We start from the raw sequence: 27839 nt of genomic DNA on the forward strand, positions 1-27839 counted from the left end.
GCCCGCACTTGTGTTCCAGCTGCTACTAAAGATAACTGCCAGACCAACGATTGGCTATCGGGACCTCTCCACTCCCCCTGCCTATGAAGAACACCCTCTGCCCACAAAGAAGACTTCGTACCGAGTCTGCTGGTCCACGGAGGAGTTCAACTAGATGCAGGTGAAGACCGGGCGTGGCAGCTAAGGCCTGGCTGTCCGCTCTCTCTCCTAAATTTACTAATTAGAGAAGATTCTTAGGTACGCTCAGCTTAGTTTAATTTAGTTAAGTTAGAAATAATCAGAAATAATTAAATTGTTTAATCATGAATTAATGCTGTGCCCCTGCTAATAATTGCTTAATAAAACGCTATATTGCATTTAAAGAGAAGTCTAATGAAATGATTATGATTCACCTATTCTGCATAGTGGTAAAAAGTTAAGTTGATTGTGTGCATTAAATCTAATGGTTCTTAAAGGTTACTTTAATCCAACTAGTTATTTAAACATTACCCCTGAGGTTAGTTATCCAAACCTCTAAAACGAACCTAGGAATATCAACAAGTGCCACAGTTTTAAGAGGAAAGCTGTCGTTAACAAACGTGTTCAATAAATCAATTCTACTACTTAGGTGGGCTGCTTAGTAAGAGAGTATTTATTGGAGTAAGAGGGGTAAGACGTTTGGAAGAAGACAGTTAGGACCTAGGCGAGTATTCCTCGACACCAGCTTAATTATTCTGCTGAAACCTGTTAGGTGGAATACTAATAGGCAGATAGAATCTAACCCTTTAAACGGAGAGCTGGTCCTGATTTAACCTGAGGCAAGGGTTAAAGAAGGCTATACTGAACGACAATACGTATGATAGTGAAATGTAGACAGTATCGCACTTTCTCTAGTGGTCAGAAAGGTATTCAGTTTATGAATTTAAGTAAAAGTGCCAGTACAGTAATGTAAAAACACTCCATTACAAGTAACCATACTGTTGCATAAATATAGTGGAGTAGAAAGCACCAATTTCCTTCTGAAGTATAGCAGAGTGGAAGGAAAAAGTAGCAGAAAAAGGAAATATTCCAGAAAACGTAAAGAATTTCAAAAATGCATTAAAGTGCAATGCTTGAGTAAATGTACTCAGTTATTTTTCACCACTGAGGATCTCTAGGAGCCATGATGGTGCAGAATGTGACACAGATGCATCCAGCGGACAGTTTGGTTGTGCTTCTTTATTCATCGTCTTTTACCAAGACTTGCATATTGCGGTTTTGTTTAAATTCAGTTAAAACGTCTTTTTGTTTGTTAAGTTGACACTACTAAAACATGCCATCTATCATTTTTGTTTTTGTTTGTGACTGATTCTCATCTGTAACATGAGTTGCTGCAGCAAAAGCAAAAAATAAAATAAAAAAGAAACTCTTTATAGTTATTGCTGTTGACTAAAGAGCTTGTGAGCAGAGCTTATGTGCAGCTGTAATTGTGCTGCCATGAGACAAACGGTGGACAGAATACAGTTCGCGGCCGGGCTGCCCTTCAGATGGAGGCAGGTCACTGTGACCTCCTGCTGCTCGTGGCACTAAACCAAACTCTGGTGAGAGGGAGCAGAACCATTCATTTATTCTTCAACTGTTTTTTAAAAAGAAAGATACTTTAATGTGGTGGTGTTTGAGTATGAAACATGAAGATGAAGTGTGAACATATCTGCTTTTGGCTCTACTTTAAAAAAAAATAAAAAAGAATACCGATTTTTGTTCTCTTTCAATTTTGCATTCTGAGGCAGCAGATCCACCAAGAGCTGCTAATTAATGAAGGGCATCTTAGAGTCTAAATCCTTTGTTTACTTTGTGGTGTTAGCATTGGTGCGTAGCAAAGCCACTAACCTTTGATATGGGCTGTCATCGCTGCATAATCATAATCAATTCAGGCAAAAATTCCGCATAGTCTTCTTCAGAACACATCAGAACTTCATTAATTCTCTTAACACACAGAAACGTGAACATCATGGCAAAGACAACAACAAAAGTGGAATAATCATGATAGAATTAATCCCAATTGGTGAAAACAGAACGGTTTGCTCCGCTTTAATCAAACTAGTGAAGGTTCGTCTTATAGATAGAAACACTGGTTGAGCTGTAATTCAGTTCCACTGTTCTTACTTTAGATTTTTCTGCAGCCTAACTTTGACAAGTCTAATGATGAAGACACCAGAAACATGGCAGTCAGCACAGAGTATTTCCATATATTTCACAGTTCTTTAATGCTCTGCTGCACAGGTTCTGTTTAGATGAAGTTGAAATGGAAGAATGTATGGATTAACTAAGTAGGCCACGAGGAAAACAATGGCGAGACTCAGTTTTTCTATTTCCTATAATCACTTGCCAGAGAATGGTAAGAACTCTACACGGATGGCTTTCCATTTCCTTCCTATCCATCTTCCGTTCCTTTTTTGTTGTTTCGACGGAGGGTGAAAAACATCCCCGGCTCCTTCAGTGAGTGACACCGCTTTGAATCCCTGGCGCACATTTCGAAATATTCCCATTCAGACGTTCATAAATGAACACAAAAATGAATACCAGTGAGAATAAATTAGCCACTAACTAATTAGCCGTTAAGCTATCTTTGAATGTCACATCTTAAAAGAGGGGGAAAAAAGGGGGTTTCTCAATGAGTGTCGGAGGTGGGGGGTCTGAGGCCTGCCTGGGGATATGGCAGCCGGTCTTTGGGTCTTCTCTGACATGCACGCACACACTAAGACAAACCCTGACAACTGTGGACACGAGAATCTAGAGCTTTGTGCCTCTCTTCATATTAGTTCTGCTCGGTTCACACTCAGCAGATAAAGTCTTCCCCTTAGCGGAGGAGTCGGAGCCGTTTCCTCTCAGACCTGACTTTGGGAAATTGGATGGGCGTGAATGGAAAGAAATGGATGAATGTTACATTTCAGCCACACTGGAATAAAAACCCATGAAGATTAATCACATTGCATGCAAAGAAAACACACTGCAGTAGAAATCTGCATTACATCGCCGCTACACAGTCTTTCTACTCACATTGCACGATCAGCTCCACCACGGCCTCCCTGGGCTTCACGTTGAACCCGTTGTACTGGCTGGTCTGGCAGCGGTACGAGCCCGTCATCTCCCTGGACACGTTAACAATACGCAGCACACCGTCGTAGCTCTCCATCTGCATGCTGCCGTCCGGCATCGGCGCCTCCTTGTCCGCCCGCGACCACAGGATGATGGGCTTAGGCTTCCCTGAAACAAGGCACTCCAGCTCCACTGTGTCACCCTCGCGGGCCACCAGGGGCGACTTGCCCCGTGGGACTGTCAGGTTGGGGGGAACTAAGAAAGAGAAAAACAAAGGAGGGACTGATATGGGGCTCTAGAAAGTCAGCAGGCGGGGTAAGAGGTAATGGTCGACTCGGAGGAGGGGGAAATAGTGGCGAATAAGGTATATGGAGCGAGGGGGGAAGCGAATGCAATGAGTCGCAGCAACATACACAGCTTGTATGGAAGGACCATGCAGATATTAGCAGCAGCAATGGCTAACAGCTGGGACTAGACACTCTGAACGAAAACCATCATGGAGGGCAGCAGTGAAGAATGTCATCAAGCAATGGCAAACGACGAACAATGCAATGAAGAGCTGACAAACAAATGCACGTAAAATAATCAATAGCAGTCCTTTATTTCAAGCAAACAAGCTCAGGTACTGAAGAATCAATGGAATCTAACACATGCACTAAACTCCAAATTAAAAGTCACATCCCTGTTTGCATTCCCATGAAGACTCAAGAACCATGAAGATTAGGCAAATTAGTCCAACAAGGGATTAGTCCAGCCGAGTCTGAGACACAGTCTTCACAAACAAGTTATCAACACAGTCAGTGCACTTTACACAACTCTGCTTAACTGATGTTCGAGTGGATTTAATAAACAGATGCGAAAGAAAACATGCACAGGTCTCCAAAGTGTCACTCCAAAGTAACAAAGATCTGCTCTCTGTGGTTAGTTGCTTCAGCGACAAAAATAAAAGATAATTAGCGAAACAAAGAAAGAGTTTGCCACTTCTCTGAGATACTGTGAGTGCAAAAAGTCTTTGCTAAGCAGATTCACCCAGACACCCACAGATGTGATCATCTTTATAGTGTCACTTAAGGACTGAGCTGCAAAAAGCTCACTTTAAGAATCTGTCACCAAACATAATGGAACAAAATCCATTAACTACATAGAAATCTTGACCCAAAATGCACACTGCCAAAGAACTTCAACATAAAACAGAAACAAAACAGACAAAATCATGAAAATATTTCTATCCACCTCAAAATGAAAAACACGCAACACATGTATGGTACTCCCTAAATTTGAAGTTTAAAAAACAGGCAAATTGCAATTTTGCAAACACATCAAATCACAAACTGTTCAGTTTCTATTCAACAAACATCTGTTGTCACAGGAGTAGCAGCAACACTAGCCAAACCAGACTAAATTATCACAGAGGATTGCCTTCCAAAATGGTTTGATTTGATCTTGGACAAGCCCCCAGTTCTCACACATGTTCTTTTTGTTGTCAAGAACTAAATGAGGACTGATACCATACTCAGGTTTATACATTTATTATGAAGCTGCAGCCAGGAGAGACTGAAACTACATCTTGACTGATTCAACTTCATTTTATGATAAATAGCTTCTACCATGTTTAGGCCAAGTGTCCACACAACTCCTAAAAAGACACATTTGGAAGCACTGCTGGCTTAATTCACTTTAAAAACTCCAGAGTTGCATTCTATTCTGGGCAGAGACTTTTGGAAGCGATGACTCAAGATACCAATTTCTGTTTTGGAATTGAGTCTTATTTAAAAGTTTGCGTTGTTCCCTTATTCGTGATGCTCCTATCACATGAGTGTCTTCTGGGAAAAAAAAACAAAAAACGAAGACCATCAGTGGTTAATTCTACATAGATACTGAAAAACAGGTGTAGCCAACCTTGTTGTCTCTGCTCGCAACTTTGATGCTCTTAAGGAAAAACTTTGATTTTACTTTTGTCCATTGCTGTTCTTCCACTGTGCTATTGTCTACAACTAAATGCACAATTTTGCATTATATTTACGGCACACACGTGTTCAGTATACCTTAATGGTCATGTGTTTTAGTGTGCACAAAGATGATTGGTGTAACTGTGTTAAACACTCATCTGGACTCAAATTGTTTTGTTCAAAATCGCCTTTTTACAATAACGTGTTCTCGTGGATGTAGCTTAAGTTTAGCTTAGTATAAAGGGAATAGTCAGACTTGCAACAAGCTGAATCAATATGTTAATAGCTGTGAAACTGTACTGGGAGGGACCTCAGGACTGAATGAGGCTTATCTGATAAATAGTGACATAAACCTGCAACTCTGCTTAAAGATGTTAGCTTCTGTTTAACATGGATGGCATTTGTTTTCTGCGCCTAGAATTCGAACATTTTTGTCCTTAAATCAGTGTCTGTTATCTTTTAGATGCAGACTTACTGATTAGTTTTTAAAAAGGTCCCATTGCTTTTTACTGAACTACTTAGGAATAGCGCAATGTGGCGACTCTACATAGACATACACACGTGGACAAAATTGTTGGTACCCCTCAGTTAAAGAAGGAAAAACCCACAATTCTCACTGAAATCACTTGAAACTCACAAAAGTAACAATAAATAAAAATTTATTGAAAATTAAATAATCAAAATCAGCCATTACTTTTGAATTGTTGATTAACATAATTATTTAAAAAAACAAACTAATGAAACAGGCCTGGACAAAAATGATGGTACCTCTATAAAAGATTGAAAACTATTTGACCAGAGTGACATGATTAACTCAGGTGTGTCATTTAATTGACATCACAGGTGTTTCCAAACTCATAATCAGTCAGTCTGCCTATTTAAAGGGAGACAAGTAGTCACCCTGCTGTTTGGTGAAAAGGTGTGTACCACACTGAACATGGACAACAGAAAGCGAAGGAGAGAATTGTCCCAGGACATCCGAAAAAAAATTATAGACAAACATCTTAAAGGTAAAGGCTATAAGACCATCTCTAAACAGCTTGAAGTTCCTGTGACAACAGTGGCTCATATTATTCAGAAGTTCAAGACCCACGGGACAGTAGCCAACCTCCCTGGACGTGGCCGCAAGAGGAAAATTGATGACAAATTGAAGAGATGGATCGTTCGAATTGTATCCAAAGAGCCCAGAGCAACCTCCAAAGAAATTAAAGGTGAACTCCAAGGCCAAGGTACATCAGTGTCAGATCGCACCATTCGTCGTTGTTTGAGCCAAAGTGGACTTCATGGGAGACGACCAAGGAGGACACCACTGCTGAAAAAAACTCATAAAAAAGCGAGACTGGAATTTGCAAAAATGCATGTTGACAAGCCACAAAGCTTCTGGGAGAATGTCCTTTGGACAGATGAGACCAAACTGGAGCTTTTTGGTAAGGCACATCAACTCTATGTTCATAGACTCAAAAACCAAGCGTACGAAGAAAAGAACACTGTCCCTACGGTGAAACATGGAGGAGGCTCAGTAATGTTTTGGGGCTGCTTTGCTGCATCTGGCACAGGGTGTCTTGAAAGTGTGCAAGGTACGATGAAATCTGAAGACTATCAAGGCATTCTGGAGAGAAATGTGCTGCCTAGTGTCAGAAAGCTTGGTCTCAGTCGCAGGTCATGGGTCTTCCAACAGGACAACGATCCAAAACACACAGCCAAAAACACCCAAGAATGGCTGAGAGAAAAGCGTTGGACTATTCTAAAGTGGCCTTCTATGAGCCCAGATCTGAATCCCATTGAACATATGTGGAAGGAGCTGAAACATGCCATTTGGAGAAGACACCCATCAAACCTGAGACAACTGGAGCTGTTTGCTCATGAGGAGTGGGCCAAAATACCTGTTGACAGCTGCAGAACGCTCACTGACAAATACAGAAATCGTTTAATTGCAGTGATTGCCTCAAAAGGTTGTGCAACAAAATATTAAGTTATGGGTACCATCATTTTTGTCCAGCCCTATTTCATTAGTTTGTTTTTTTAAATAATTATGTTAATCAACAATTCAAAAGTGATGGCTGATTTTGATTATTTAATTTTCAATACATTTTTATTTATTGTTACTTTTGTGAGTTTCAAGTGATTTCAGTGAGAATTGTGGGTTTTTCCTTCTTTAACTGAGGGGTACCAACAATTTTGTCCACGTGTGTAAAAGCCATCTTACTTTATCCTTTTAGATTGGTTTACCAGCAAACAATGGAACTTTATTTTTTGCCATCAGTATCTTTGCATGTATGCTTGCATGGTGATTGTTTCCAGTGTAATTAAGCTGGACATATGTAGTTACGCTGCAATTCTCTGAGATGCAAACACCAGCTTGATTGTTTGCAGGTCAACAGAAAGCACAAAGCCCAGAGAAGATACTTTTTAAAAAAAAATCACTTCACATCGTCATTTAACCTTCAAATAAACCAACAGCAGCAGCATTGTCATTACAATCAACATCAAATCAGTGTTGTTGCTTACATTGACACATTTACATCATAATTATCGTCATCACATCACACACTCATCACAAAGATGGATTTCACCGCTAACGCCATTTCAACATTCAGTCTTGCATCATGATCATCATTCTGCACAGCTTTTTCCTTCCTGCCCCCCTCCTCGTCATGCAGCTCCTCATTCTCCTCCAGCACCATCTAATTCAGAGCATTTACAACAGAACCCTCCCAAAAGTGATACAGCATTATTGCTGGCCATGTAAGGAAATATGACCCAATAAATACACGCTGGCCTTTATCTAATGGACATTTTAAAAGCCTGGCTGAGTGTGAGGAATGAATAATAATAATAATAATGATCATACCAATAATAATACGAGGAGGAAGGAGAAGTTGCATCGTGTTAAACTGAGTGTGTCTGTGTGTTTGCATTTGTCTGTTCTAAGTTTGGAAAGCAGGAAATCTAGCAGGTTGGATCCGCCAGTCTGGTTCCTCATCAAGCATGCTGGCCAAGTAAATTTGTTTAATTAGTAAACCTGGCAAATTGCACCGGCTCCTAGAGTGCACTGAATGTGTATTTGTGTGCTCATGTGTTTTTGTGTGCGAGTCCAAAACCATCAGCAGACTCCAAGACTATTTTGTAGCAGAGCTCTCAAAAATAGTTTACAGCCAGCAATTTGAGGAGTGAAAATCTCCTCAGCAATGATGAAACCGTGTCGTGCTTCCCTGATGATTTTGGAATCACTGTCATTCTTCCCAAACAATGCTGCAGCTGGAATGGAGTCAAGCCACATTGAAGTTTCATAGTGATGAAATCACAGGCAATCTCGCAAAAACGAAACAGAGTCCAGCTATATTTCTTTTGACCCGGTTTCTGTCTGGGAGAGGAATAAGAACAATCCTGCAGCTATTTCAATGATCCAACTGTCAGTTATTACTTTTGTCCTTTTTTCCCCTGAATCATAGATAAATCATAGAGGCAGAAAAAAGGTAAACTCACCAAGCAATACTTATCCTAAGTTTGTGCTTTGTCACATACTCATATATCAAACAATAATAATAACCTGTGTAGCACAAATAAAATTAAGCCACCCTGTAGGTATACATGCTTTATCATGTAAAGGCTAATGGGGTGCTGGGGCAAGCTGACTTGGGGCTAATGCAGACACAGACGAACATACATGTTCACCGACACATTCACTGACAGGAAATTTAGAATTTTTGGACAGTAGCAGGACGCTAGAGAAAACCAAGTGGCGCATACAAACTCCACACAGAGAAGCCAATGCAGAACTTTGCAATTGTAAGCCCAAAGAACTAGCATCTGCAATTCTTGGAAAAATTGCAGTGTGATTGCAGAAAACTGCTGCAGCTTGATTGCATTTGCTGCAGCCTGCACACACTTAAAGCTAACCTGACATATAATAATATTGAAGAGTGAGGTTGAAAAAAATCTAAAGTCTTATCCATGGAAGCAGGTTTTAAGAGGACCGCTGCTGTAACACATAACACAAATTTTATCCACTTGAAGGCAGTCAAAACCAGCTCTAAACACCACACCTAGCAACGACCTTCTTAATTAATATGACAAATGTGTTAGCCAACAAAGTGGGCTAACACATCAAAGTGGTACAGAGCAACTGCAAAACCAATGCAGGCGAACTCCACACAAAAAGGCCAACTGGCAGAGCTGGACTCAAAACCTCGCAGCTGCAAGCCCTTTTAACAAGAATGTACAATTTCCTCAAAAAACTGCAGCATGATTTCCGAAAGCTGCAGCAGCTTGCACATCCTCAACACTAACCTGACAATAAACCTGCTGCCATGCAGTAAGCAAACATGCTGCTTTACCAGCCAGCAGGTTTAGCATTGAGAAAATAATTTTTTAACAGCGAGGTCTAAAAATTGCACAAGAACAATGTCAGACACTCTTAAAATCTTATCCCTGAAACAGTTTTATACAATATCATTAATGCAATAAGAGCAAAGCTGCAATAATAAACACCACACCTAGCAAGACCATCCATCCATCCATCCATCCATCCATCTTCTTCTGCTTATGTGGGGCTGGGTCACGAGGCAGCAGGCGAAGCAGGCTGTTCCAGGCCAGACAAGATATATAATCCCTCCAGTGAGTTCTGGGTCTACCCCGGGATCTTCTCCCACACGGACAAGTTCAGAAAACCTCCAAAGGAAATCTCCCCTGAGGCAACCGAATTAGATGTCTAAACCACCTCAAATGGCTCCTTTCGACGCAAAGGAACGACAGCTCTAATCCGAGCTCCCGCTGGATGTCCGAACTTCTCACCTTATCTCGAAAGCTGAGCCCAGCCACCCTACACAGGAAGCTCATTTCCGCTGCTTCCACCCACGATCACATTCTTTCGGTCACTACCTAGAGCTCATGACCATAGGTGACGGTTGGAACGTAGATGGACTGGTAACTCGAGAGCTTCGCCTTGCAGTTCAGTTCCCTCTTTACCACAACAGTTAGGTACAACATCCACATTACTGCTGCCACTGCACCAAGCTGCCTGTCCATCTCATGTTCCATTTTCCCATCACTCTTGAACAAGATCTCGAGATACTTGAACTCCTTCGCTTGGGGAAGCAACTCCCCCTCAACACTAGCAAGACCTTCTTAGTTAATATTGCAAATGTGTTAGCCAACAAGATTTCATACATCAAAGTGGTACAGAGCAGCTGCAAAACCAATGCAGACAATGGGGTCAAAATGCAAACTCTGCACCAAAAGGTTAACCAGCACATTTGGACTCAAAACCTTGCAGCTGTGAGCCCTATTAACTAGAATGTGCTATCAGTGGAGAAATTGCAGTGGGTTTGCTGAAAGCTGCTGCAGTTGCTGGAGTTTGAACATGCTCAGAATTAACCTAACTGAAAATATCACTCACGCAGCTCCAGCACTTGAGCCACCACTGCAGCGTTGAGAAAATAACTAATCTTATCCATGGAAGCCGTTTTTAAGAGGAACACTGTTACAAAAAGAACAAAGCAGCAAAAACATTTTTTTATGCAGTTGAAGCCAGTAGAAGGCAGCCACAAGCACAACACTAACCAAGACTGTCTTATTTATTATTGCAAATGTGTTAACCAACAAGATTTCACACATCAAAGCAGTACAGAGCAACAGTAGCATTCATTTAGAGCTCTGTTAAAGTTCCAGGCCAAACAAATGTTACAGTAAGCTGAATCCCAGCTCAATTATTCTGCAGGGAAAGATGAAGATCTGCCAGCTTGTAGTAAAGTTTTCCCTGAATATTATTCCTAAAGATACAATAACTTTCTCTATTACAATAAACTACATCGTTGCACTGATATTCCATGACATTATTAAAATGTTTTGTGAATATTGCAGTGATTGGGAATGTTTTAGAGAAAAATATTGAATAAAGTCTTGTCTCAACAACATTCACCAAAAAATCTTCAGAACACTGCAGATAAAATGTTCCGCCTCTGTTAATATAACTCATTACAGGAAAATTTTATGAGAAACTGTCAACTGAGGCTTTGCAAGGCTAGCAGTCTCAGATCACTTTTTGAATGTTACTTCGAGAATGTTCTGCATTTCCTTCAAACATCCTCCAGTAAAAATGTTACATCATGGTAAACTTTTGACCTTATAGGAACATTACTTGAAACAATAAATATCCTTAAAATATTCTATGTAGTAGAGTTAAACAAGGGATTAGAACATTAACTCGAACTTGTCGGTGATGTTGTCTGAAAATTCCAGGGAGATATGGACGATAATTCCCGGTTGTTATGTCTTAGTCGTTTGTTCTGCTGTCATTGTAAAAACACATTAAGCTCTGCTTTAACCATCGTACTACGACAGATGAAAAGAAATAATCAGCTAGTAATTAATGCATTAACATGTTGGTGTCATTAGCAGAGAATAATGAAGACGGGTCATCCACAGATAAGTGCTGGCATCAGAAGAACAGCAACAACAATCTCCACAAAGACAATGATGCTCATTTCATCCTCACACATTTGCAGATTTTTATTCGCACACCGTCTCGACCGAGGCAGCCAGGTGTCAAGTGCTGACATATTTCTTTCCACCGCATATTTTCTCCACTTTTCCTGAACATTTCCTAGGGGCCAAACAGTGAAGTGGTGAGCTGACAGCAACAGGACAGGAGGTGAGCAGCAAGCATCCATTAGCGCGTGGAGGAGAGGTGTATTCACTGAGTTGCCATCATTACACCTGGCCTCTCCACTGCCCAGATTAGGCAGGCAATTACAGTTGTCTGCCTATTGGGTTTGGCAGCACGAATACTGGCTATCAGCTGCCATTGTCCCCCCCACCTCTCCTGCACCATCATGGAAAAGCAAACGGACATACATGCACAAAGACACTCGCTCTGTATTTTATTTTCTCTCTTTCCAAGTGAACACCCTGCCTTTGTGTGTGAGACTGACCACTGAGACGCTCAGTGTGGCAGAGAGCCTGCTGCTGGTCTTCACTGTGCTCTCATTGTGCCAAAGCCATCCAAATGCCAGTGATGCCTGCAGGGCATGCCCGCTGTGTGCGTATGCTTGTGCGTGCGTCTACGCGAGTTTTATGTCTCCGCGTGCGCATGTGTGTGCAGCTGAGTGTTCCTCTTTTCGCCCACGGGTGACACCCTGCTGTGATCCCGCCTCAGTTCCTCAATGGGATGCTGCCGACTGAAAACACCGTGCATGCGTGTGTGTTCGTTGGCTTAAATCGAAACTGGACCTCCAAATTTGTGCAGCCACACATCTCACAGCTGGAAGTGTGGAGAGCGATAGGTGGAGCGGACGTGCTGCAATGACTCCAAGCTACAAAATACAGAAATATCCGGCACTTTAGCATTTCCTTATGGCACTGGGACCCAATGCAGTGCATACAAATGTCTTTGAGAATAAACATTCCCACTGCCCCCCGTTTTTTTTTTGGGGGGGGGTGGGGGGGGGTGGGGGGTGTGGGGGTGGGGGGGGGAGAGAGAGAGAGAGAGAGAGAGAGAGAGAGAGAGAGAGAGAGAGAGAGAGAGAAGTGCTATGACATCACTCCCCATCACCATGGCAACATAGTGCTCTCTACTACTGCAAGTCCTGCCGAGTGTATGTGTGAGACTGTGTGTTCTGACAGCTTGAGGCCAATGAGTTGGTCGCACTGTGACAGGACTCTCTGTTCCTCTGAGTCCTGGACCTCTGGGGACAGACTGTGGAGTCCCTGAGATCCGCTGTGGACATGTTTGTGAAAATATGTGTGTTGTGTGGAGGGGATCGCTGAGGTGTAATAACTGTCCAGAGATGTGTTAAAATTGGCTTAGTGTGCTGATAGACTGCAGCGACACACCGCCGATCACGCTAACTTACTACTGTGCGTGTGTTTTGGAGCTCCGTGGAGTTCCCCTGAGATGCTATAACTTATCTTACAATCAGTCTCACAAACCCCTCATGAATCCATGTGACTCAGATTGTAGAACAGCATGCTTTCAGTAGCAATACTCTCAGCTTGATTCATAGCCACACTGTCCTCTGCAATGTTGCCCTTTTGTTTTTTTCCAACCAGCCAGGCAGAGTAAAAGATATACCCAGTTTAAAAACACATAAATACACACCTCCAGTTCCACTTTTTGCTAAGCACTGAGCAGCTCCCATGGAAGGGCCAGAGTTTATGTACATCGCTCAAAGGGCCCTGACAGTAGTTAATGAGAGAGGGAGAATGTTTCTTCTTCATGTTTCCCTCCCAGACGCTTCCAGCTGGACGGGGAGGTGGTTTCCCAGATGGCCACCTCCATAAAGTATGACTGCAGGTGGTGCAGTTGAGGCTACAGGCAGGTACACTAGGCGCAGCCTTCTGAGTTATCTTGTCTTATTAACATCTTTTACGGTGTAAGCACAAAGTGAAATCTGACTCACAGTGCACGTACAACCTCTGCTGCTACCCTCTGATTCCCTCCCAAACCTCCACCAATCTGCATGTTTGTGTTTACAGGCTGCAGTTTTTCTTTACGCTGACAATTTCAGCAGCCACAGTCTGCCTCCGAAACATCACAGGTGTTGTGCTGACATATGCTGCCAGGCGACGGTATATATCAGTCTGGAAGTGGCACGATTGTGGCATCTACTGTTGTCATATGGTCGATGTCTCAGGACAGCAGCCCAGCTGTGGGACAGCTGTTAGGACCCTTCATCCCAGTTCACAGCTCATTGGGTTTGTTAGTACAGAGCTGGGATCTGCTTTGTGTTTGTGTGTGTGTGGAATAGATACATGAATTTTAAAACGTGGAGATATTTTTATTTCAGGTTTAAGGTGTGACACCACAGAGGCTGGCTGATACAACGTTCACTCAACTCCTCTCCTGATACGGCTGCAATTACAGATTATTTTTCACCATTTACTTTCTTGAATATAGAATTTTTGGTCCATATCCTTTTGAATATTCCTTTTTATTGTAAGTATTGGTAATTTGTTCACCTTTATTACAAATATCAACAATTTGCGCCTTAGTTCTTCTCTCTCTCGCTCGCTCTCTCTCTCTCTCTCTCTTCTTTTGTCCAAAACCCAAACCTATTCACATTACTGTCACAGAGGAGGAAAGAAACCTCCTGAGAGTATTCACTTTTAAGAAGCTAAATTTAGACTTTTACCCCTTTCAAAATCTGGTCAAATGCATTAAATGAAGTTAATCACTTAGTTGATTAATTGCAGCAACTCGACCACCTGAACAATCCTGGGTTCTATGTTCTGGTAGTAAAGCTACCTAGATTACCTACACTTCCAAGGCTGTGGTACACCTAAATAACCTTAGTTACTTATGTGTAGTAGTTTGTTGTGTTAAAAGAAGCCCTGTTCAGCCCCTGACTACTGTGCAGTATTTATCCACTGCCTGCAAGCCTATCCAGGATGTTATTAGCATTCAAGGCATTGCAGCCCTTTATGAAATCTGGGGAAGTTTAAATTTCAACAACTCCAGCTTAGTTGATGCACAAGAACACTCTCCTGCTTTCATCAGCTAGCGAGGATGTCTGCTAGCATGATATCATGGTAGGAACCATATGATGCATGTTAAACACTGACTGTTCTTTTCAAAAACAAGTCATGTCAGGGTTCCAACACATCTTCCATTTACAATTTCCTGACTTCTCGGTAGATTTTTCAGACCGTGTTTGACATCTGAGTACAACAAACAGGAGGACGTTTATTATGTAAATACGTAGACTGCTTTTCACTGTGACTATGTCTGATACTATGCTGTCAGGTAATTATAGCTTTAGGTACTGTAGCTCAGACAAATTAATTAACACTGAACCCAGACAAGCTCAGTGCTCATCACGGTATTCAAAACACCAACATCATCTCTGCACAAAGAAAACCACGGCTACCTACACTCATATTATTTTACCTTAGCATATTGAATAAATTATATTCTATTACTGATCTCCTATCTTATTTAAAAGAAGAACTGAAAATGTGTTGAAACAAGCTGAATGCAGCCATAGAGGTTTCCTTATACAGAAAACTATGAAGACTACATAGCTCAAAAATGATAAAGCAAGCTTTCTATTTGGTTATCTGTGATTTGATATGTGCACACTACCATTCAGAAGTTTGGGGTCACTTAGAAATGTTCTTATTTTTGAAAGAAAAGCGGTTTTAAATGAAGATAACACTAAATTCAATACAAATCCAGTCTAGACATTGTTAATGTGGTAAATGACTACTCTAGCTGTAAATGGCTGATTTTAATGGAATATCTCCATAGGGGTACAGAGGAACATTTCCATCAACCATCACTCCTGTGTTCTAATGCTACATTGTGTTAGCTAATGGTGTTGAAAGTCTCATTGATGATTAGAAAACCCTTGTACAGTTATGGTAGCACATGAATAAAAGTGTGAGTTTTCATATAAAACATTAAATTGTCTGGGTGACCCCAAACTTTTGAACGGTAATGTATGTAAATGCTGTATTTTCTTTAGTTTGCGTCTGACAAGGCGACTGCGGCCACGCTGTTGTGCTGTTTTGCGGTTTTGCTGGCTGTGACATCCAGACGTAGCAGCAGCTCGGCGTAGGAGTTTGCATTCAGTTGCACAACATCAAGTTTGCTCCCAGTGGTAAACACTTTGGCTGCCTTCTCCAAACACCATTACGACACTCCGCTTGTACATTTCAGCTTATTTCTAGGAGTAAAGAACGGTATTTTTTACAAAACAAAATGGTTTCAACAATCTAACAGCACATATTTTGAATGAAAATCACTTAAAAGTGATGCAAAATGACTGAGAATCTAAATGTGACCAACAGCAACAACAAAGAAACACATCAAATGAAACATCTGCATCTCTTGACATGACAGAAAAGCAAAAGGAGCCACCAACTTGTTTGCATTCACAGCGACCAGACATCAGTTGAACCTTTGCACGCTTTAGGTGAGTCAGGGTTCAGACCCAGTTTCTCTTTATCAGGGTCAGTGAATTTACTGCTGAAACAAGCACATCAGCACCGGTCGACAGCCGGCGGTCATGCTGCCCCTATTAGAGTCACATGCGGCTCGGTCACTCCGATGATGGCAGCTCATGACGAATCAGACTCAAACGGACAACAGGACGCTTGAAAGGAGGATACAATGAAAGACAATCGGCTTGTGACGCCCCTGATGAGTCTTTGTTTCAGGATAAAAAAAAAAGAGTTGTGTTTATTAAACCAGCTCATTTTTTAATCAACTGAGCACTTAATTGATTTGCTTAATTCATTAACTGCAGCGATTCATAAGATTGACAGAAACACTGGGTGGTGCCAGAATTTCAGGTGTGAGCGGGATGCTAATTGAGGGACTCATCAAGGAAGGATTTATCCCCGACACCACAGAGGTGACTTTCAATCTTAATACTTACTTTGTGATCATCAATCAGACTGAGGATGAACTTGGGTCATTCGGTGAATCTAAAATGCATCAACACACTCGCCACAACTGTGATGCAGTTACAGTAATTATGATACAGCGAGTGCAATAAGCGGGTATCAGCTTATCAGCTATCAGCAAGTGCTGAAAACTGGCTTTAAATGTCAAGAATCCATCCGTAATAACTCGACATGCTATTAAAATTTTATCTCTAAAACGTCCCAATGGTGGTTCCAAACTGAATTCAAATAACATTTCACAGCCGCAGCATGACAATAATCACATCATCTAACAATAATCCGGCGAGACACACCCACAAAACACACATTCATCACACACGAGCTAATGAAAGGATTAATTTGCGAGTTCCCGTTAGAAGTTTATGGGATGTTTTACACTAATGCTCCTTTCAGCTGTCCCTGTGTTGCATGATTCCTAATCTAGACAGTTTCCAAAGGGGAGGTCCGTGTCCTCGTTTTTTAGACCCACGCTCATAAATAAGCATCAGCCTTGGAGTCTGTGGGAGTCCCGACGAGATAAGAAGCAGCTTATTTAATGAGTGTGTCACAACAGTAAATATTAGTGCTGTTTTGCAAAAAAGGGAGAAATCATGAAATCTGTGTTCAAAAGAATGGAAGACAATAAATATTCCCTTTTACAAAGCCGGGTCGAGGCGAACTTGGGCTGAGGCTAAGTCCTGGTTTTTGGAATCTGGAACTTGGAACAGCCATGTTCGAACACTTCATGCTCAAATGCTTTCCAACCACTTCCCCAGCATGAAACCCTGGCAGACCTGCAGCATAATCTCCTCTAAACACTTTTATTAGGACTTCTAATTGCAGCTCGGGCTTCCTCCCCTTCAGGAGAACAGGCAGAGGAACAAAAACGGGGCTTATTCACCCCATAACAGGCTGCAGGCGTATAGCAGGGCAGAGGCACAAGGCGCTTTAGTACACAGCAGCAGACGCTCCTCTGATTCACGGCATCAATCTGACTGAAAGAAAAGCTGCACACAACAGGCGTTCTCCGGCAAACAGCCTCCCGTCACATCCAGGTAAAGTAGCAGGAATTGTAAGCGGCAGAAACAAAATTCGCCGTATTATTTCCTATGACAGGAACAGCTCTGTGACAACGCAACTCTTTCATACCATTTCGTACTCACACATCCGAGTGGAACAATGAAAGCTTAAGAAGCAATCAAATCTAAGCCTTAAGGAAAACTTTCATTTCATATGATCACAATGGAGTCAGTCATTTCCTCGGTTATTTCCTCAGTCAGACAGCAGCATTTTCTTTCGGGTTTTTTTTGTGCACATTAAAGGATCTGTGTTAATGGATTGGCATCGCCCAGGCACTCCAAAAGAAAAGACTGCACTACTTAAAAGATAATGAGGAAACAATCTTGGCAGATTCGATTGATCCCACTGTTTTATAGCGTGGGGATTATCAAAGGATTATCTAACAATAATTATGCACCCAAGGTCGACACACTGCTTTCATGTTCGTGCTGTGAGTGGCAGCAAGGTGTGTGTGTGATAGCAAAAACAAGGCAGGAAAATAGGTAAGGGTGTGCAAACGTGTCTATCGATGTGCAGAAAATAGGGGGGGAACTCGAGCTCGCTATGAACCCAGCAAGTTGCAAAACATCACACAGCCCAGAAAGTCACTTATCAGCACCCAACACATGCCAGGAAATTCAAAGCGAAAACAGATATCGACTCCAGCAGCAGCACCAGGAATCCCCCAGATGGGAAAATCTGGGAATCTGGGATGAGCGAGGCGTGAATCAGGAGAATCTGTGTGTTTTTGGGCGCGGTCACAGTGTTACCGTGCATTTTCTGCTCATTGATTGCACCGGAGATCACAGATGAACCTCCTGCAGCCCTTACATGTCTTAACCACTGCATCTCAGCATCACTGTCGAGCCTTCAGAAAGTGAGTAAGCACAAAAGCATACTCGCTAAACGTGCCACATAGCAATGTTCTCTAACAGCAGGCTCCCTTTTGTGTTGCCTGTGATGTACTTCTAGGCTTCTTTTCTTGTAACATCTGACAGGGAGGGTGTTGACTGATGTTAAAATCTAAAACAATAGATGGAAAGAATAGATGTTTGACAGTAGATTTTGTGCTTTGATGGAACGCTGGCTCTGTTTTTTAAGCACCTACGTCTTCTTTTTTTTTGAAGCAACCCCATGTACAATAGAGCAGCGGAGAATCTGAGAGGCTGCCGTAGCACTTCTCTGCTTTCTTTGAGATTACGGCTCAACATGCCATGATTGAGACTACAATGAAGCGGCTCGGTAGACAGGGTGGACTGGTATGTTGTGTTATTAACATGCCATGTACAGACGTTAGTGGTGGAAGCAGCCAATTAGATGGAAGGACGATGGATGTTTAGTGTCGGATTAGTCGGACTAATGGAGTCGGTTTTGGTTCACAGGAGTCCAATTGAACAGTCATTGGAATAAAGTGTTGTAATATAATGGTGTGCGCAGGAACAAAAACACAGTAGACAGTATTTCATGACTCCTTTTTGGGACAGATTACCGGAATCTCCTGCATATATAAAAGACAGAGAAAAAATATTGTCGCTAAAGATTCTCTTCACCCAAATCACACACAATATCTGCAGATTTCTGAAGATTTGGTTTCATCTCATGAGGTTTAAAGACTTCTACAACAACCCAAGGACAATGTAGGTTGTAAAATTTACTGGCAGGACAATGAAAAATAACATCTTTAACCCTCCTACTCCAATCAGTTTCTGGGCCTTTGTAACTCCTGACACATTTTTAGTCACTGCTAGCTCATTTTTTCACTGCAATATGAAGTCCTACACCTCAATGGGTCACATTTTTCCAAGTGGCTACAGGCAGGTGTTACCATTATCAGAAAAAATGCTGCACTCAAAATACATCCATCCATCCTCTATACACCGCTTTATCCTCACTAGGGTCACGGGGGCAATTTAGAGTGACCAATTAGCCTCAGCATGTTTTTGGACTGTGGGAGGAAGCTGGAGTACCCGGAGAAAACCCACGCATGCACAGGGAGAACATGCAAACTCCATGCAGAAAGATCCCAGGCCCACCCCATGATTTGAACCAGGGCTCTTCTTGCTGCAAGGCCAAAGTGCTAACCACTACTCTACTGTGCAGCCCACTCAAAATACAGATATTTTATTACTTACATGTTAAATTTGTGTAAATGCTGTAAACACTGCCTGCAGTTCAGCCCAAAAGTTCCTGAATTTTTGTCATGAGTCTGTTGATTGCAGAGGAGTCACTAATATCATGTTCAAACTGTTTATTTTTGAAGGAGACATGAAGGATAAAGTGATTGAAGTGATTAAAATCTAAATTTTAAATTTTGATCTTGTTCTGGCTAGGTTTTCCAACAAAATATCACAGACGAGTAGATCACAGACTGTCTGAAAGTTGAAAATCTGACAATTATTTCTGTTTTTACAGCTTTTGGCTCTGATAAATGGTGCAATTTTGGCAATTTTTAAAAGATAACATGCCTTTCAAACCTGTCAATTTTTTTCAGAGTGTTAAAACATGAATAATAACGTGAAAGCAAAACAATATCAGGATCCACAAAACTGAATATCATCTGGCGAATTATTCTCTGACATGACAAAATGAATTATGGTGAAAACTTCCAAAGACAACACTCCATTTGCCTCCATTGTGCTGAGGTGCAGAATTCTGGATAACCTCAGGAGATAAAACCAAAACTATCCGTGGCCCTGAAAACCACGAAAAGTATTGTACAACTAAAGTATGGCTTTTAGAATTTGGGTGAATGAATCCTTTAATGGAAAAGTCACATATCCTCTAAAGTGGTCTTATTTTGTAGGATTGCTATCATTTCTGTCCATTACAGAGCAACTGAAATTACAAGTTAGCAACTGAAATCTGGGGAAATGGCAGCTCTGCAGTAATTTTCATGTTCAGCTTTGACCTACAGGACTTAACATGCACGTGGAGTTTACAGGTCACAATGATTATACTTAAGGGTGTAACGGCACACGGTATTTAGGGCTCGGTATGGTCCTTGGTTTGGGTTATCAGCAGAGCAGATAGTTTTTGTAGCAGTAATACAAAAACATGTTTTATTTAGGTTTTTATTGTTTTTTTAACTTCTCAAAGAAGGGAAATGTTCAGATTTCTCAGTGCAACTGTTAAGACACTCAAATTCTACATACAGTCAGTACAAAACACTGACTTGTTCACAGTCAAATGTGACATACATAAATAAAAAGTATTCGTCTACACTACAAATACTCCGCTACAAGTACTGGTAAAAGGCATGTAAATGTTTACTCCAGTAAAAGTAAAAAAGTATTAGCATCAAAATGTAATTAAAGAAACTGAAGCTGGTAAAGGTGATTAAACTGCTTTATATCTGCTACTTGCAAATCCCCCCTCAGGGATCAATAAACTTCTTTGTTAATCTATTATATTACATTATAATTTATTAGTTAATTATATTTTGTATTGCTAAACTGAATATGCAAAATAACTTAAGTTATTAAATAAATGCAGTGGAGCATAAAAACTACACGAGTTGCTTCCGAACTGTATTGGAATGAAAGTACAAGACAGAACAGAAAAGAAATACTTCAGGAAAGTACCTCAAAATTATACTTAGGTAAATGTACTTAGTTACTTTCCACCACTGAATCATATTCCTTGTCAGCTTGAATGAAAAACAAAAGCCTGCACTGCATTTTTAGCTCTAAAATTGTCACAGAAGTGCTTCTTGTCTGTCTTTTTGTCGGCATTAAAGACACAGCAAACTTCTTTGAAAAACATCACTGGACAAAAGTGAGCTGGGTGCTGAAATTAAATGTCAGCTCCATATGTTGGCTGGTTGATTGAACTGTACAGCAGAGAAGTCGCAGATTCTGGCTGTTTTTTGGCTGTTACAAAAAAGTCCTGCAATTACACATTGACCCAGATGTTTAGTTCACAGGAAGTAGCAAAAATAAAGAAGCCGAACCAAATCGAACACTGAAATAGTTGGGGATGAATACAGGTGCAGTTACACCACCAAATATATAGCATTTACAGTGCACTATGCTCAGTTTTTTACTACCTAAGAACAGGTTTAGATAATCAGACTGAACGTGATTCTAGTTAAATGATAATAAATGCGACAGAACTGATAGCAAAACCTACAAATCTAAGACTGTTCACAAAGTTTCTTTACAAAGTTGAAGTCTGATGTCTGCGTGTGACGTCGCTGTGAGAAGTGGGTGTCGCATGTGTTGGGGAGGTGTGTAGATGAGTCACTGACACAACGGGGTGTGAGGCTCACCAGTTGTGGAGGAGATGTTGACGTCGATGCTGATCTCAGGGATGCCGCCGCCCTTCAGCGCCGCCACGCAGGTGTAGGTGCCGAAGTCGGTGAACTTGAGGTCGATGATGTCCAGGTTGGTGGTTCCGGGTGAGATGTCCGGGTCCGTCTGAGTGATGACCATCCGCTCGGAGCTCCGCAGGGAACGGCCATTCTTCAGCCAGCTGAACGTCAGCTCCTCTGGAGGCGTCGCCTCCACCTGAGACACAAAACTCATCATGTAGCACTGAAAAGCAACTCAGTTTAACCTTAAATCTGCTTTCGTGTGACTCTACCTGGCAGGAAATCTTGACTTCTCGTCCGATCTGGATGTTGTCATCATTGTGGTAGGGGTCAGGAGTGATCCAGAACCGTCCCTTTTTCAAAGCTGCGAAGGAAAAATGAATTTTAATAAGATTTGGATTTGCTGCTGGAACAAACGCTGAGACATTCAGTGCAGGTTACAGCTCTGCTTGTCATATCGATGTGGGTTTTTGAAGATGTAATCCCAAAGACAGGCTTTTATGGATTTTTGGAGCATTTTTACTTTGCCCAATGTCCACACTTGAGCTGTAATTCTCCGTTATGCATCTCCAGTGAATGAATGTGTTACCTGCTCACACAGAGTCGGCGCTGTGCCTGAAATAACTGATCTGAGCGGAAAGATGAGTTTTGCTCGTCTGGATGTGTCACTTCACAGGTGAAATCATCAAAGTGGTTTGGAAGAGCAGACAATGACGGGACAACTGGAACTGCTCTGGTACAATTGAAACTTCAGCTTTTGATGCAGCCGTGGGGTCAAACAGAGAACAGATGAAGCAGAATCATGTGTCTGTTTTAAAGGCTAAAGCTTTGAAGCAGCATTAATATTGAAAGCTGCAGAGCGAAGAATTCGACGCTTCTGAAGCAGGTTCACACACGAACCCACACGCAAACACACACGCTGTGAAATTGGAGAGATACCTAACAAAATATCCACCATTTCTAATCCAATTTGGTTTGCAAACTCCATTTTCAAAGCCGAGCTTCTCTGAACGGGAAAAAAAAGAAGATGATTTCATTATAATGCATGCTGTATTGGTTCCAAACCCTGCGTCTACTGTTCAATTCATCTCCTCGGCGAAAAAAAAGCTGACGGCACCATGGAAATCTTTTCATCTAGCAATTCCCAAGTGACATTATCATATTCAGTTTGGTAAAGGGAAAACGAAAACAAAACCTGCGTGTCAGATTTAAACACAGGAAATTGAATGTGCAAAACATTGTGATGCCTGCCAAGCTGCACATTGAAGGGGAGACGAGTGACACACGCCTCCTTGACACGATCTTCCTCCTCACGTTTGAAATCAGCGTCGGCAGGCAGAGAATCCTATTTCTGACGCGTGTCAGATACAAACATTACAGTCATGTCAACACTCTCCAAACACCGCTGTGCATTTGCATTCATTCTTGTATCCATATAGTCTGTTTTTTCTTCTCCCAGGCACTGCCAATCAGCTGCGTGGTATATAATTCAATAACACTGGCATGGAAACTGTGACAATCGTCATAATATGGTGTGCGGCATACATCTGTGACCTTTGTGGAAAGAAAATACAAGCCATTACCAGCAGCCCACGTTCTCTGCACATCACAGTGTACATCTACTACACAAATGCTGAGATTCAATTTCCTTACAAGTCAACATACACAGAATAAGGTTAATGAGAGAACATAAAGTCCACAGTGGAAGCCTTGAAAATATCTGTGAGGAAAAGTCAGATTTTCCTGCCATCATACATGTCAGGCAGCGGAAACCTCCCGAGACAGACTTGTAGTTAAATCTTGACAGGTTGGAAAGGCTTTTGTGTCTCGCTGACATCCTAAGCAGAGTTGGTAGCCGCTTCTTAAGAAAGTATTATCTTATCCACACACACACGCACACACACACACATCTGAGTGAGTCACTGCGCTGTCACAGGTGACAGCGGATCAACATTTGGATTAACTGCAAACCTCTTTTTACATTCCTCCAGCTCGAGTACATATATTCTTCTAGCAGCTTAAGGAACTGTAACACAAGCGGGAATCTAACGACCAGTGCTGCTTCACTGCGAGGTCAGATTCAATCTTTGTTCGTGAAGATGTCGGTCAAACCCCTCTCGCATCCATGCACTCATTCCTGTTAATCTGGCATTTGGATGTTCGCGTCTGAGTGCTAACTTTCATGTGAAGATTTCACTTTCAACAAGTCTGAGCTGCACGCCGCCGCATTATCCACGAGCGACGCTCTTCGAGTTGTGTGAAGCGATTCGGGGAGGGATTTTTCCACATTTCTACTCCGATATTTGTCTCAGAACATCACAGGCAGAGCAGAGTTTCACAGTTTGCTGCCAAAAATCACAAAACACCTTCGCTATCATTTGGATTCTGCGTTGACTTTTCTCTCCCTGTTTACTGTCAAAACAAGTTATGCGTAGAGCCCCTTCATCAGATACCGACTCGGCCTGACGGATCAATCCCAGCTGACTCCTCCACTACGCTCCTGCCAGAACGTAGCATTAAAGATGCATTCACTCATTGCAGGTCAGTACTCCAGATATGCCTGAATTTTACATTAGCTTCAAAAGCAAATGTTACCTGCAGTTTTTATGTAACATCACAGAAGTGTTATCAGCAGGAAGCACAAAGTTGAGCAGCTCAATCTTATTTTTTATTTTTTTTCAAAACTGGACCTTTTGGGGGAAGATATATTAAAATGCTGGTGCTGTGTAGATACACTTAAGTGACCACAGGATGTCATGAATCAAACTTTAAAGTGGCCCTACGGTCGTATCACCACTCAGTGTATAATATTACGCTTCTAGATGTAGCAGCCGAGGCGATGAGGAGCTGCGCATTAATAATATTTTAATCTTTTCCTTTTAAATCTCTTTGGTACGATCCGGTATCCACTTCGTAACCCTTAAGTTCACCTGATCACCTACAGATATTGATTCCACGATAAAATGCGGTGTTTAAAACAGGCTTTCAATGTTCTTTTTATGTGTCACATTGTAAATTCTGGTTTCAACTTGTCTGTAATTTACCTAAAGCTGTGTTTACTTTCATTTATGTCATAATTTGTATCATCTTTGCTTTTCTTTTTAGTAAAATTTGAATGTTTTGAGGCTATTTCTCTTTGTTTTTGAAATTGTAATGCAATATGCAAAGCTTTTGTGTGTGAAATGTGCTCAACAATTAAACTTGCCTTGCTCTTTTAGGTTATGTGTCCATTAGGGATGTCCGATAATATCAGCCCATTGATATTATCGGCCCGATACTGGAATAAAAATGTAGTATCGGTCAATGTTGTTAACGTTTTTTGTTTTTTTGCCTATCATGAAAAAACAATTCTCAAAACAACATTCAAAAAAATATTTGTTCTCAGCTGACAGAGTGTTTCTTAGGAAACATTCCTGTAATGTGATGAACAAAGGTAGAAGATTTTGTCGGAGATGTTTATAAGATATTTCAGGGATGATATTGATTTAACACACTGGAGAACGTTCCCACAATGTTACAGGGTAACAAAGAATATTAATGCACGTTTGGAAAACATATCAAGACTGTCAGGGCATAATTTGGAATGTCTTTAGGGAACTTTATCCTACAAGAAGAAAATTGTAGGAACGAAAAGGAAAAAAAAATCCCACTGGAAACACTGCTAGAACTCATATGATTGGCTGACTGAAAAGTAGTGACAGTGACTATTGTTTTACCTCGAAACACTCAAAAAAGGAAAATTAACAAAAGACAAACTATGAAACAAACAAGCAGGCAAAGAAAAAAGCTAAACGGACACTCAGCTATATCATAATCTTGGAAAAGCTTTCACTGCTCACATTACTGAAGAACCATGCATTACAAACTATCAAAATTGCACAAGAATGATCACATTTCTGATAATGTAAATAGGTAAGTAAATGTGAAACTTAACTAGCTGCAAGTTTTAACTGATGTAAAATACCTTTTAAAAGCATTATGCAGTGTTACTTAAATATTTCCGCTGTTCACTGATGTCTACATTAAGACAGAACTAAACCACAAAAGAGAATATTTAAAGGCCAACCAATTTCAGGGGGATAAATGAAAAGAATTTCACAAAAATCATGACTTATATCACATTATTTGCCAAAATAATCGCAATATGAAGTTTTTTAAATTACACATCGTTCATCCCTAAGAAAGATACAGTTCACATTTGATGCTCAAAAAAGCTAAAATTTCGACAGAACATTTGTAGTTTTTTTTTTTGCAGTCTCTGCTCTGCAGCCAGTCAATTATCATATATATAGCGTTTCCCATCTACTTGCATATTTTTAATTAAGCAATTCTGCACTGATTTGTGACACGAGCAAAGTCCTGATTACACTGTAGACCACGCTGACCTGTGTGGCCAAGCTCCACTTTTTAATATATATGATAATACCAACAAAACAGGAAGGCTTGCTGTGTTATCACACCAATATCAGAACATGTTAATCTAGTTTATTTTCATAAAATAACACAGCTCACTAAGACTAACTCTGGATTTAATGCTGTGAAAAATCTGATTTCTGTGATGGGAAGGTCAATGCAGAAAACTGAGTCAGTTGCAGGGATGATAAATGCATATTGATTTGGAAATCCATTGTCTCTTATTGCTTACACACAGATTAACTTTCCGCTAAACTGGGAGTCTGATTAAATCTTTATGGCCACTCTTTCGTTGCCTACTTTCCCCAGATTTTGCCTCGTGGTGACTCAGCCTTCCCTCATTTCCTGCACGGCACTGCAGCTGCACATCAAAATAGCTGCATATGTGCACTCATGCATATTTCAGATTCGGTTCCCTCCTTGTCTCCGCCATTCAAAAAATCCTTTCCTGCCATTTTACCTGGTCATAAATATTGAATAGTGAGTCGGCATTCCTGCAAATCGACTACATTTGTGTACAACAGAGATAAGTGGGCATTACTTCCCCTGGTTGTAGTAAATTTTTTGCTGGACAGCAGCTGACTCAAGTCATGCCTGCTCCTTTATGCATGGCAGAGAATCTAACAGTGGAGGTATTTTAAAAAGCGACTGTGAAGAGCCTGTGAGGTGAGAAGTGCAGAGTTGGGAGACTTTATCGGGCGACGCTGCATTGTCGCTCTTCCCTCCTCATCCCTGATAACCAAGTCGTGGCAAAAGTCGCATGAATCTTTAATGAAGGCTCTGCCTGGAAACAGAACTTTCCCATTTGAAGGAGGTAAACTGTGTCTCCGACTGCTGTTACACAATTTTCACAACATCATTAATATCTTACGAGAGCCCTAATGTGCGTATACAGTATGAGATTGTGAGTAAACAGCTAGTTAGCAATCCAATACTGCAGCCTACTGGTACGGAACATTTGCAAAGTTTGAGAAAAATATCTCAACTCGTGGTCCAGCTTTTTTTTTTTCCAGAGCCATCAGAAATGTCACCCAGGCTTTGTTGTCGAAGCTCCAGTCACCTTCTTACATGTGCAGCGAGGATTGTGGAGATTTTGCGATACAACCGGTACGGTTTGAAGCCTGCAAATGCCGTGTTAAGCTTTCCGACAGCAGCGTACAACGGTAACCTGACAATTCTTTCAGTGTGGAAATGTTGTGGATGGCTTGAAGCAGAGGATGTGATCGGGGAATGAAGCAAGCTAGCAGGAGACACAAAGCCTACAGGAACAGAAGAGCTTGAACAGACAGAATTTCCAAGATTTATACAGAAGTTGGGTGGGTTTAGTCGATTCTTGTGTATCAGTGTAGCTGAAAGACTGGCTCACATATAAGTTTTCTCACATACAGAATTTTGACACTTGGTATGTATCAGATTGGACATGTTTTCACACTGACATTATTCACATCTTTATTGACAAAAGATCTGAGTTACTCATCTCTGCAGAGAAAAATAACTGAATTCCTAATGCACACTTAAGTTCTTATATTATTGGCAACCTTTCCACGCAGGCTCTTTCTGCCAATTATTGATAGGTTTGGCTGATGAAGGCTTTTGATGGGTTTTCTGGACTCTAGACTAGTATTCTCGTCTCAAATTTAACATTTCTCTACCAGCAAAAGTGTATT

The 27839-nt window shown here is 41.2% G+C and overlaps 1 protein-coding gene across 4 annotated transcripts in view; it reads right to left on the bottom strand.

Moving 5' to 3' along the window:
* LOC110959551 (MAM domain-containing glycosylphosphatidylinositol anchor protein 2-like) overlaps window positions 1–27839 on the bottom strand; it is a 287510-nt gene that overhangs the window by 100663 nt on the left and 159008 nt on the right. For 2 of the 4 annotated variants that reach the window (XM_051960688.1, XM_051960689.1), the window contains exons 7-9: window positions 22032–22123; window positions 21718–21955; window positions 3019–3339 (exon numbers count right to left, since the gene is read on the bottom strand). In XM_051960688.1, the coding sequence (XP_051816648.1) occupies window positions 3019–3339; window positions 21718–21955; window positions 22032–22123 (651 nt within the window). The remainder of the gene's footprint in view (window positions 1–3018; window positions 3340–21717; window positions 21956–22031; window positions 22124–27839) is intronic. The other 2 variants (XM_051960691.1, XM_051960690.1) reach the window with 1 other exon arrangement.

The sequence above is a fragment of the Acanthochromis polyacanthus genome, chromosome 16, assembly GCF_021347895.1.
Source record: "Acanthochromis polyacanthus isolate Apoly-LR-REF ecotype Palm Island chromosome 16, KAUST_Apoly_ChrSc, whole genome shotgun sequence".
Lineage (NCBI taxonomy): Eukaryota > Metazoa > Chordata > Actinopteri > Pomacentridae > Acanthochromis > Acanthochromis polyacanthus.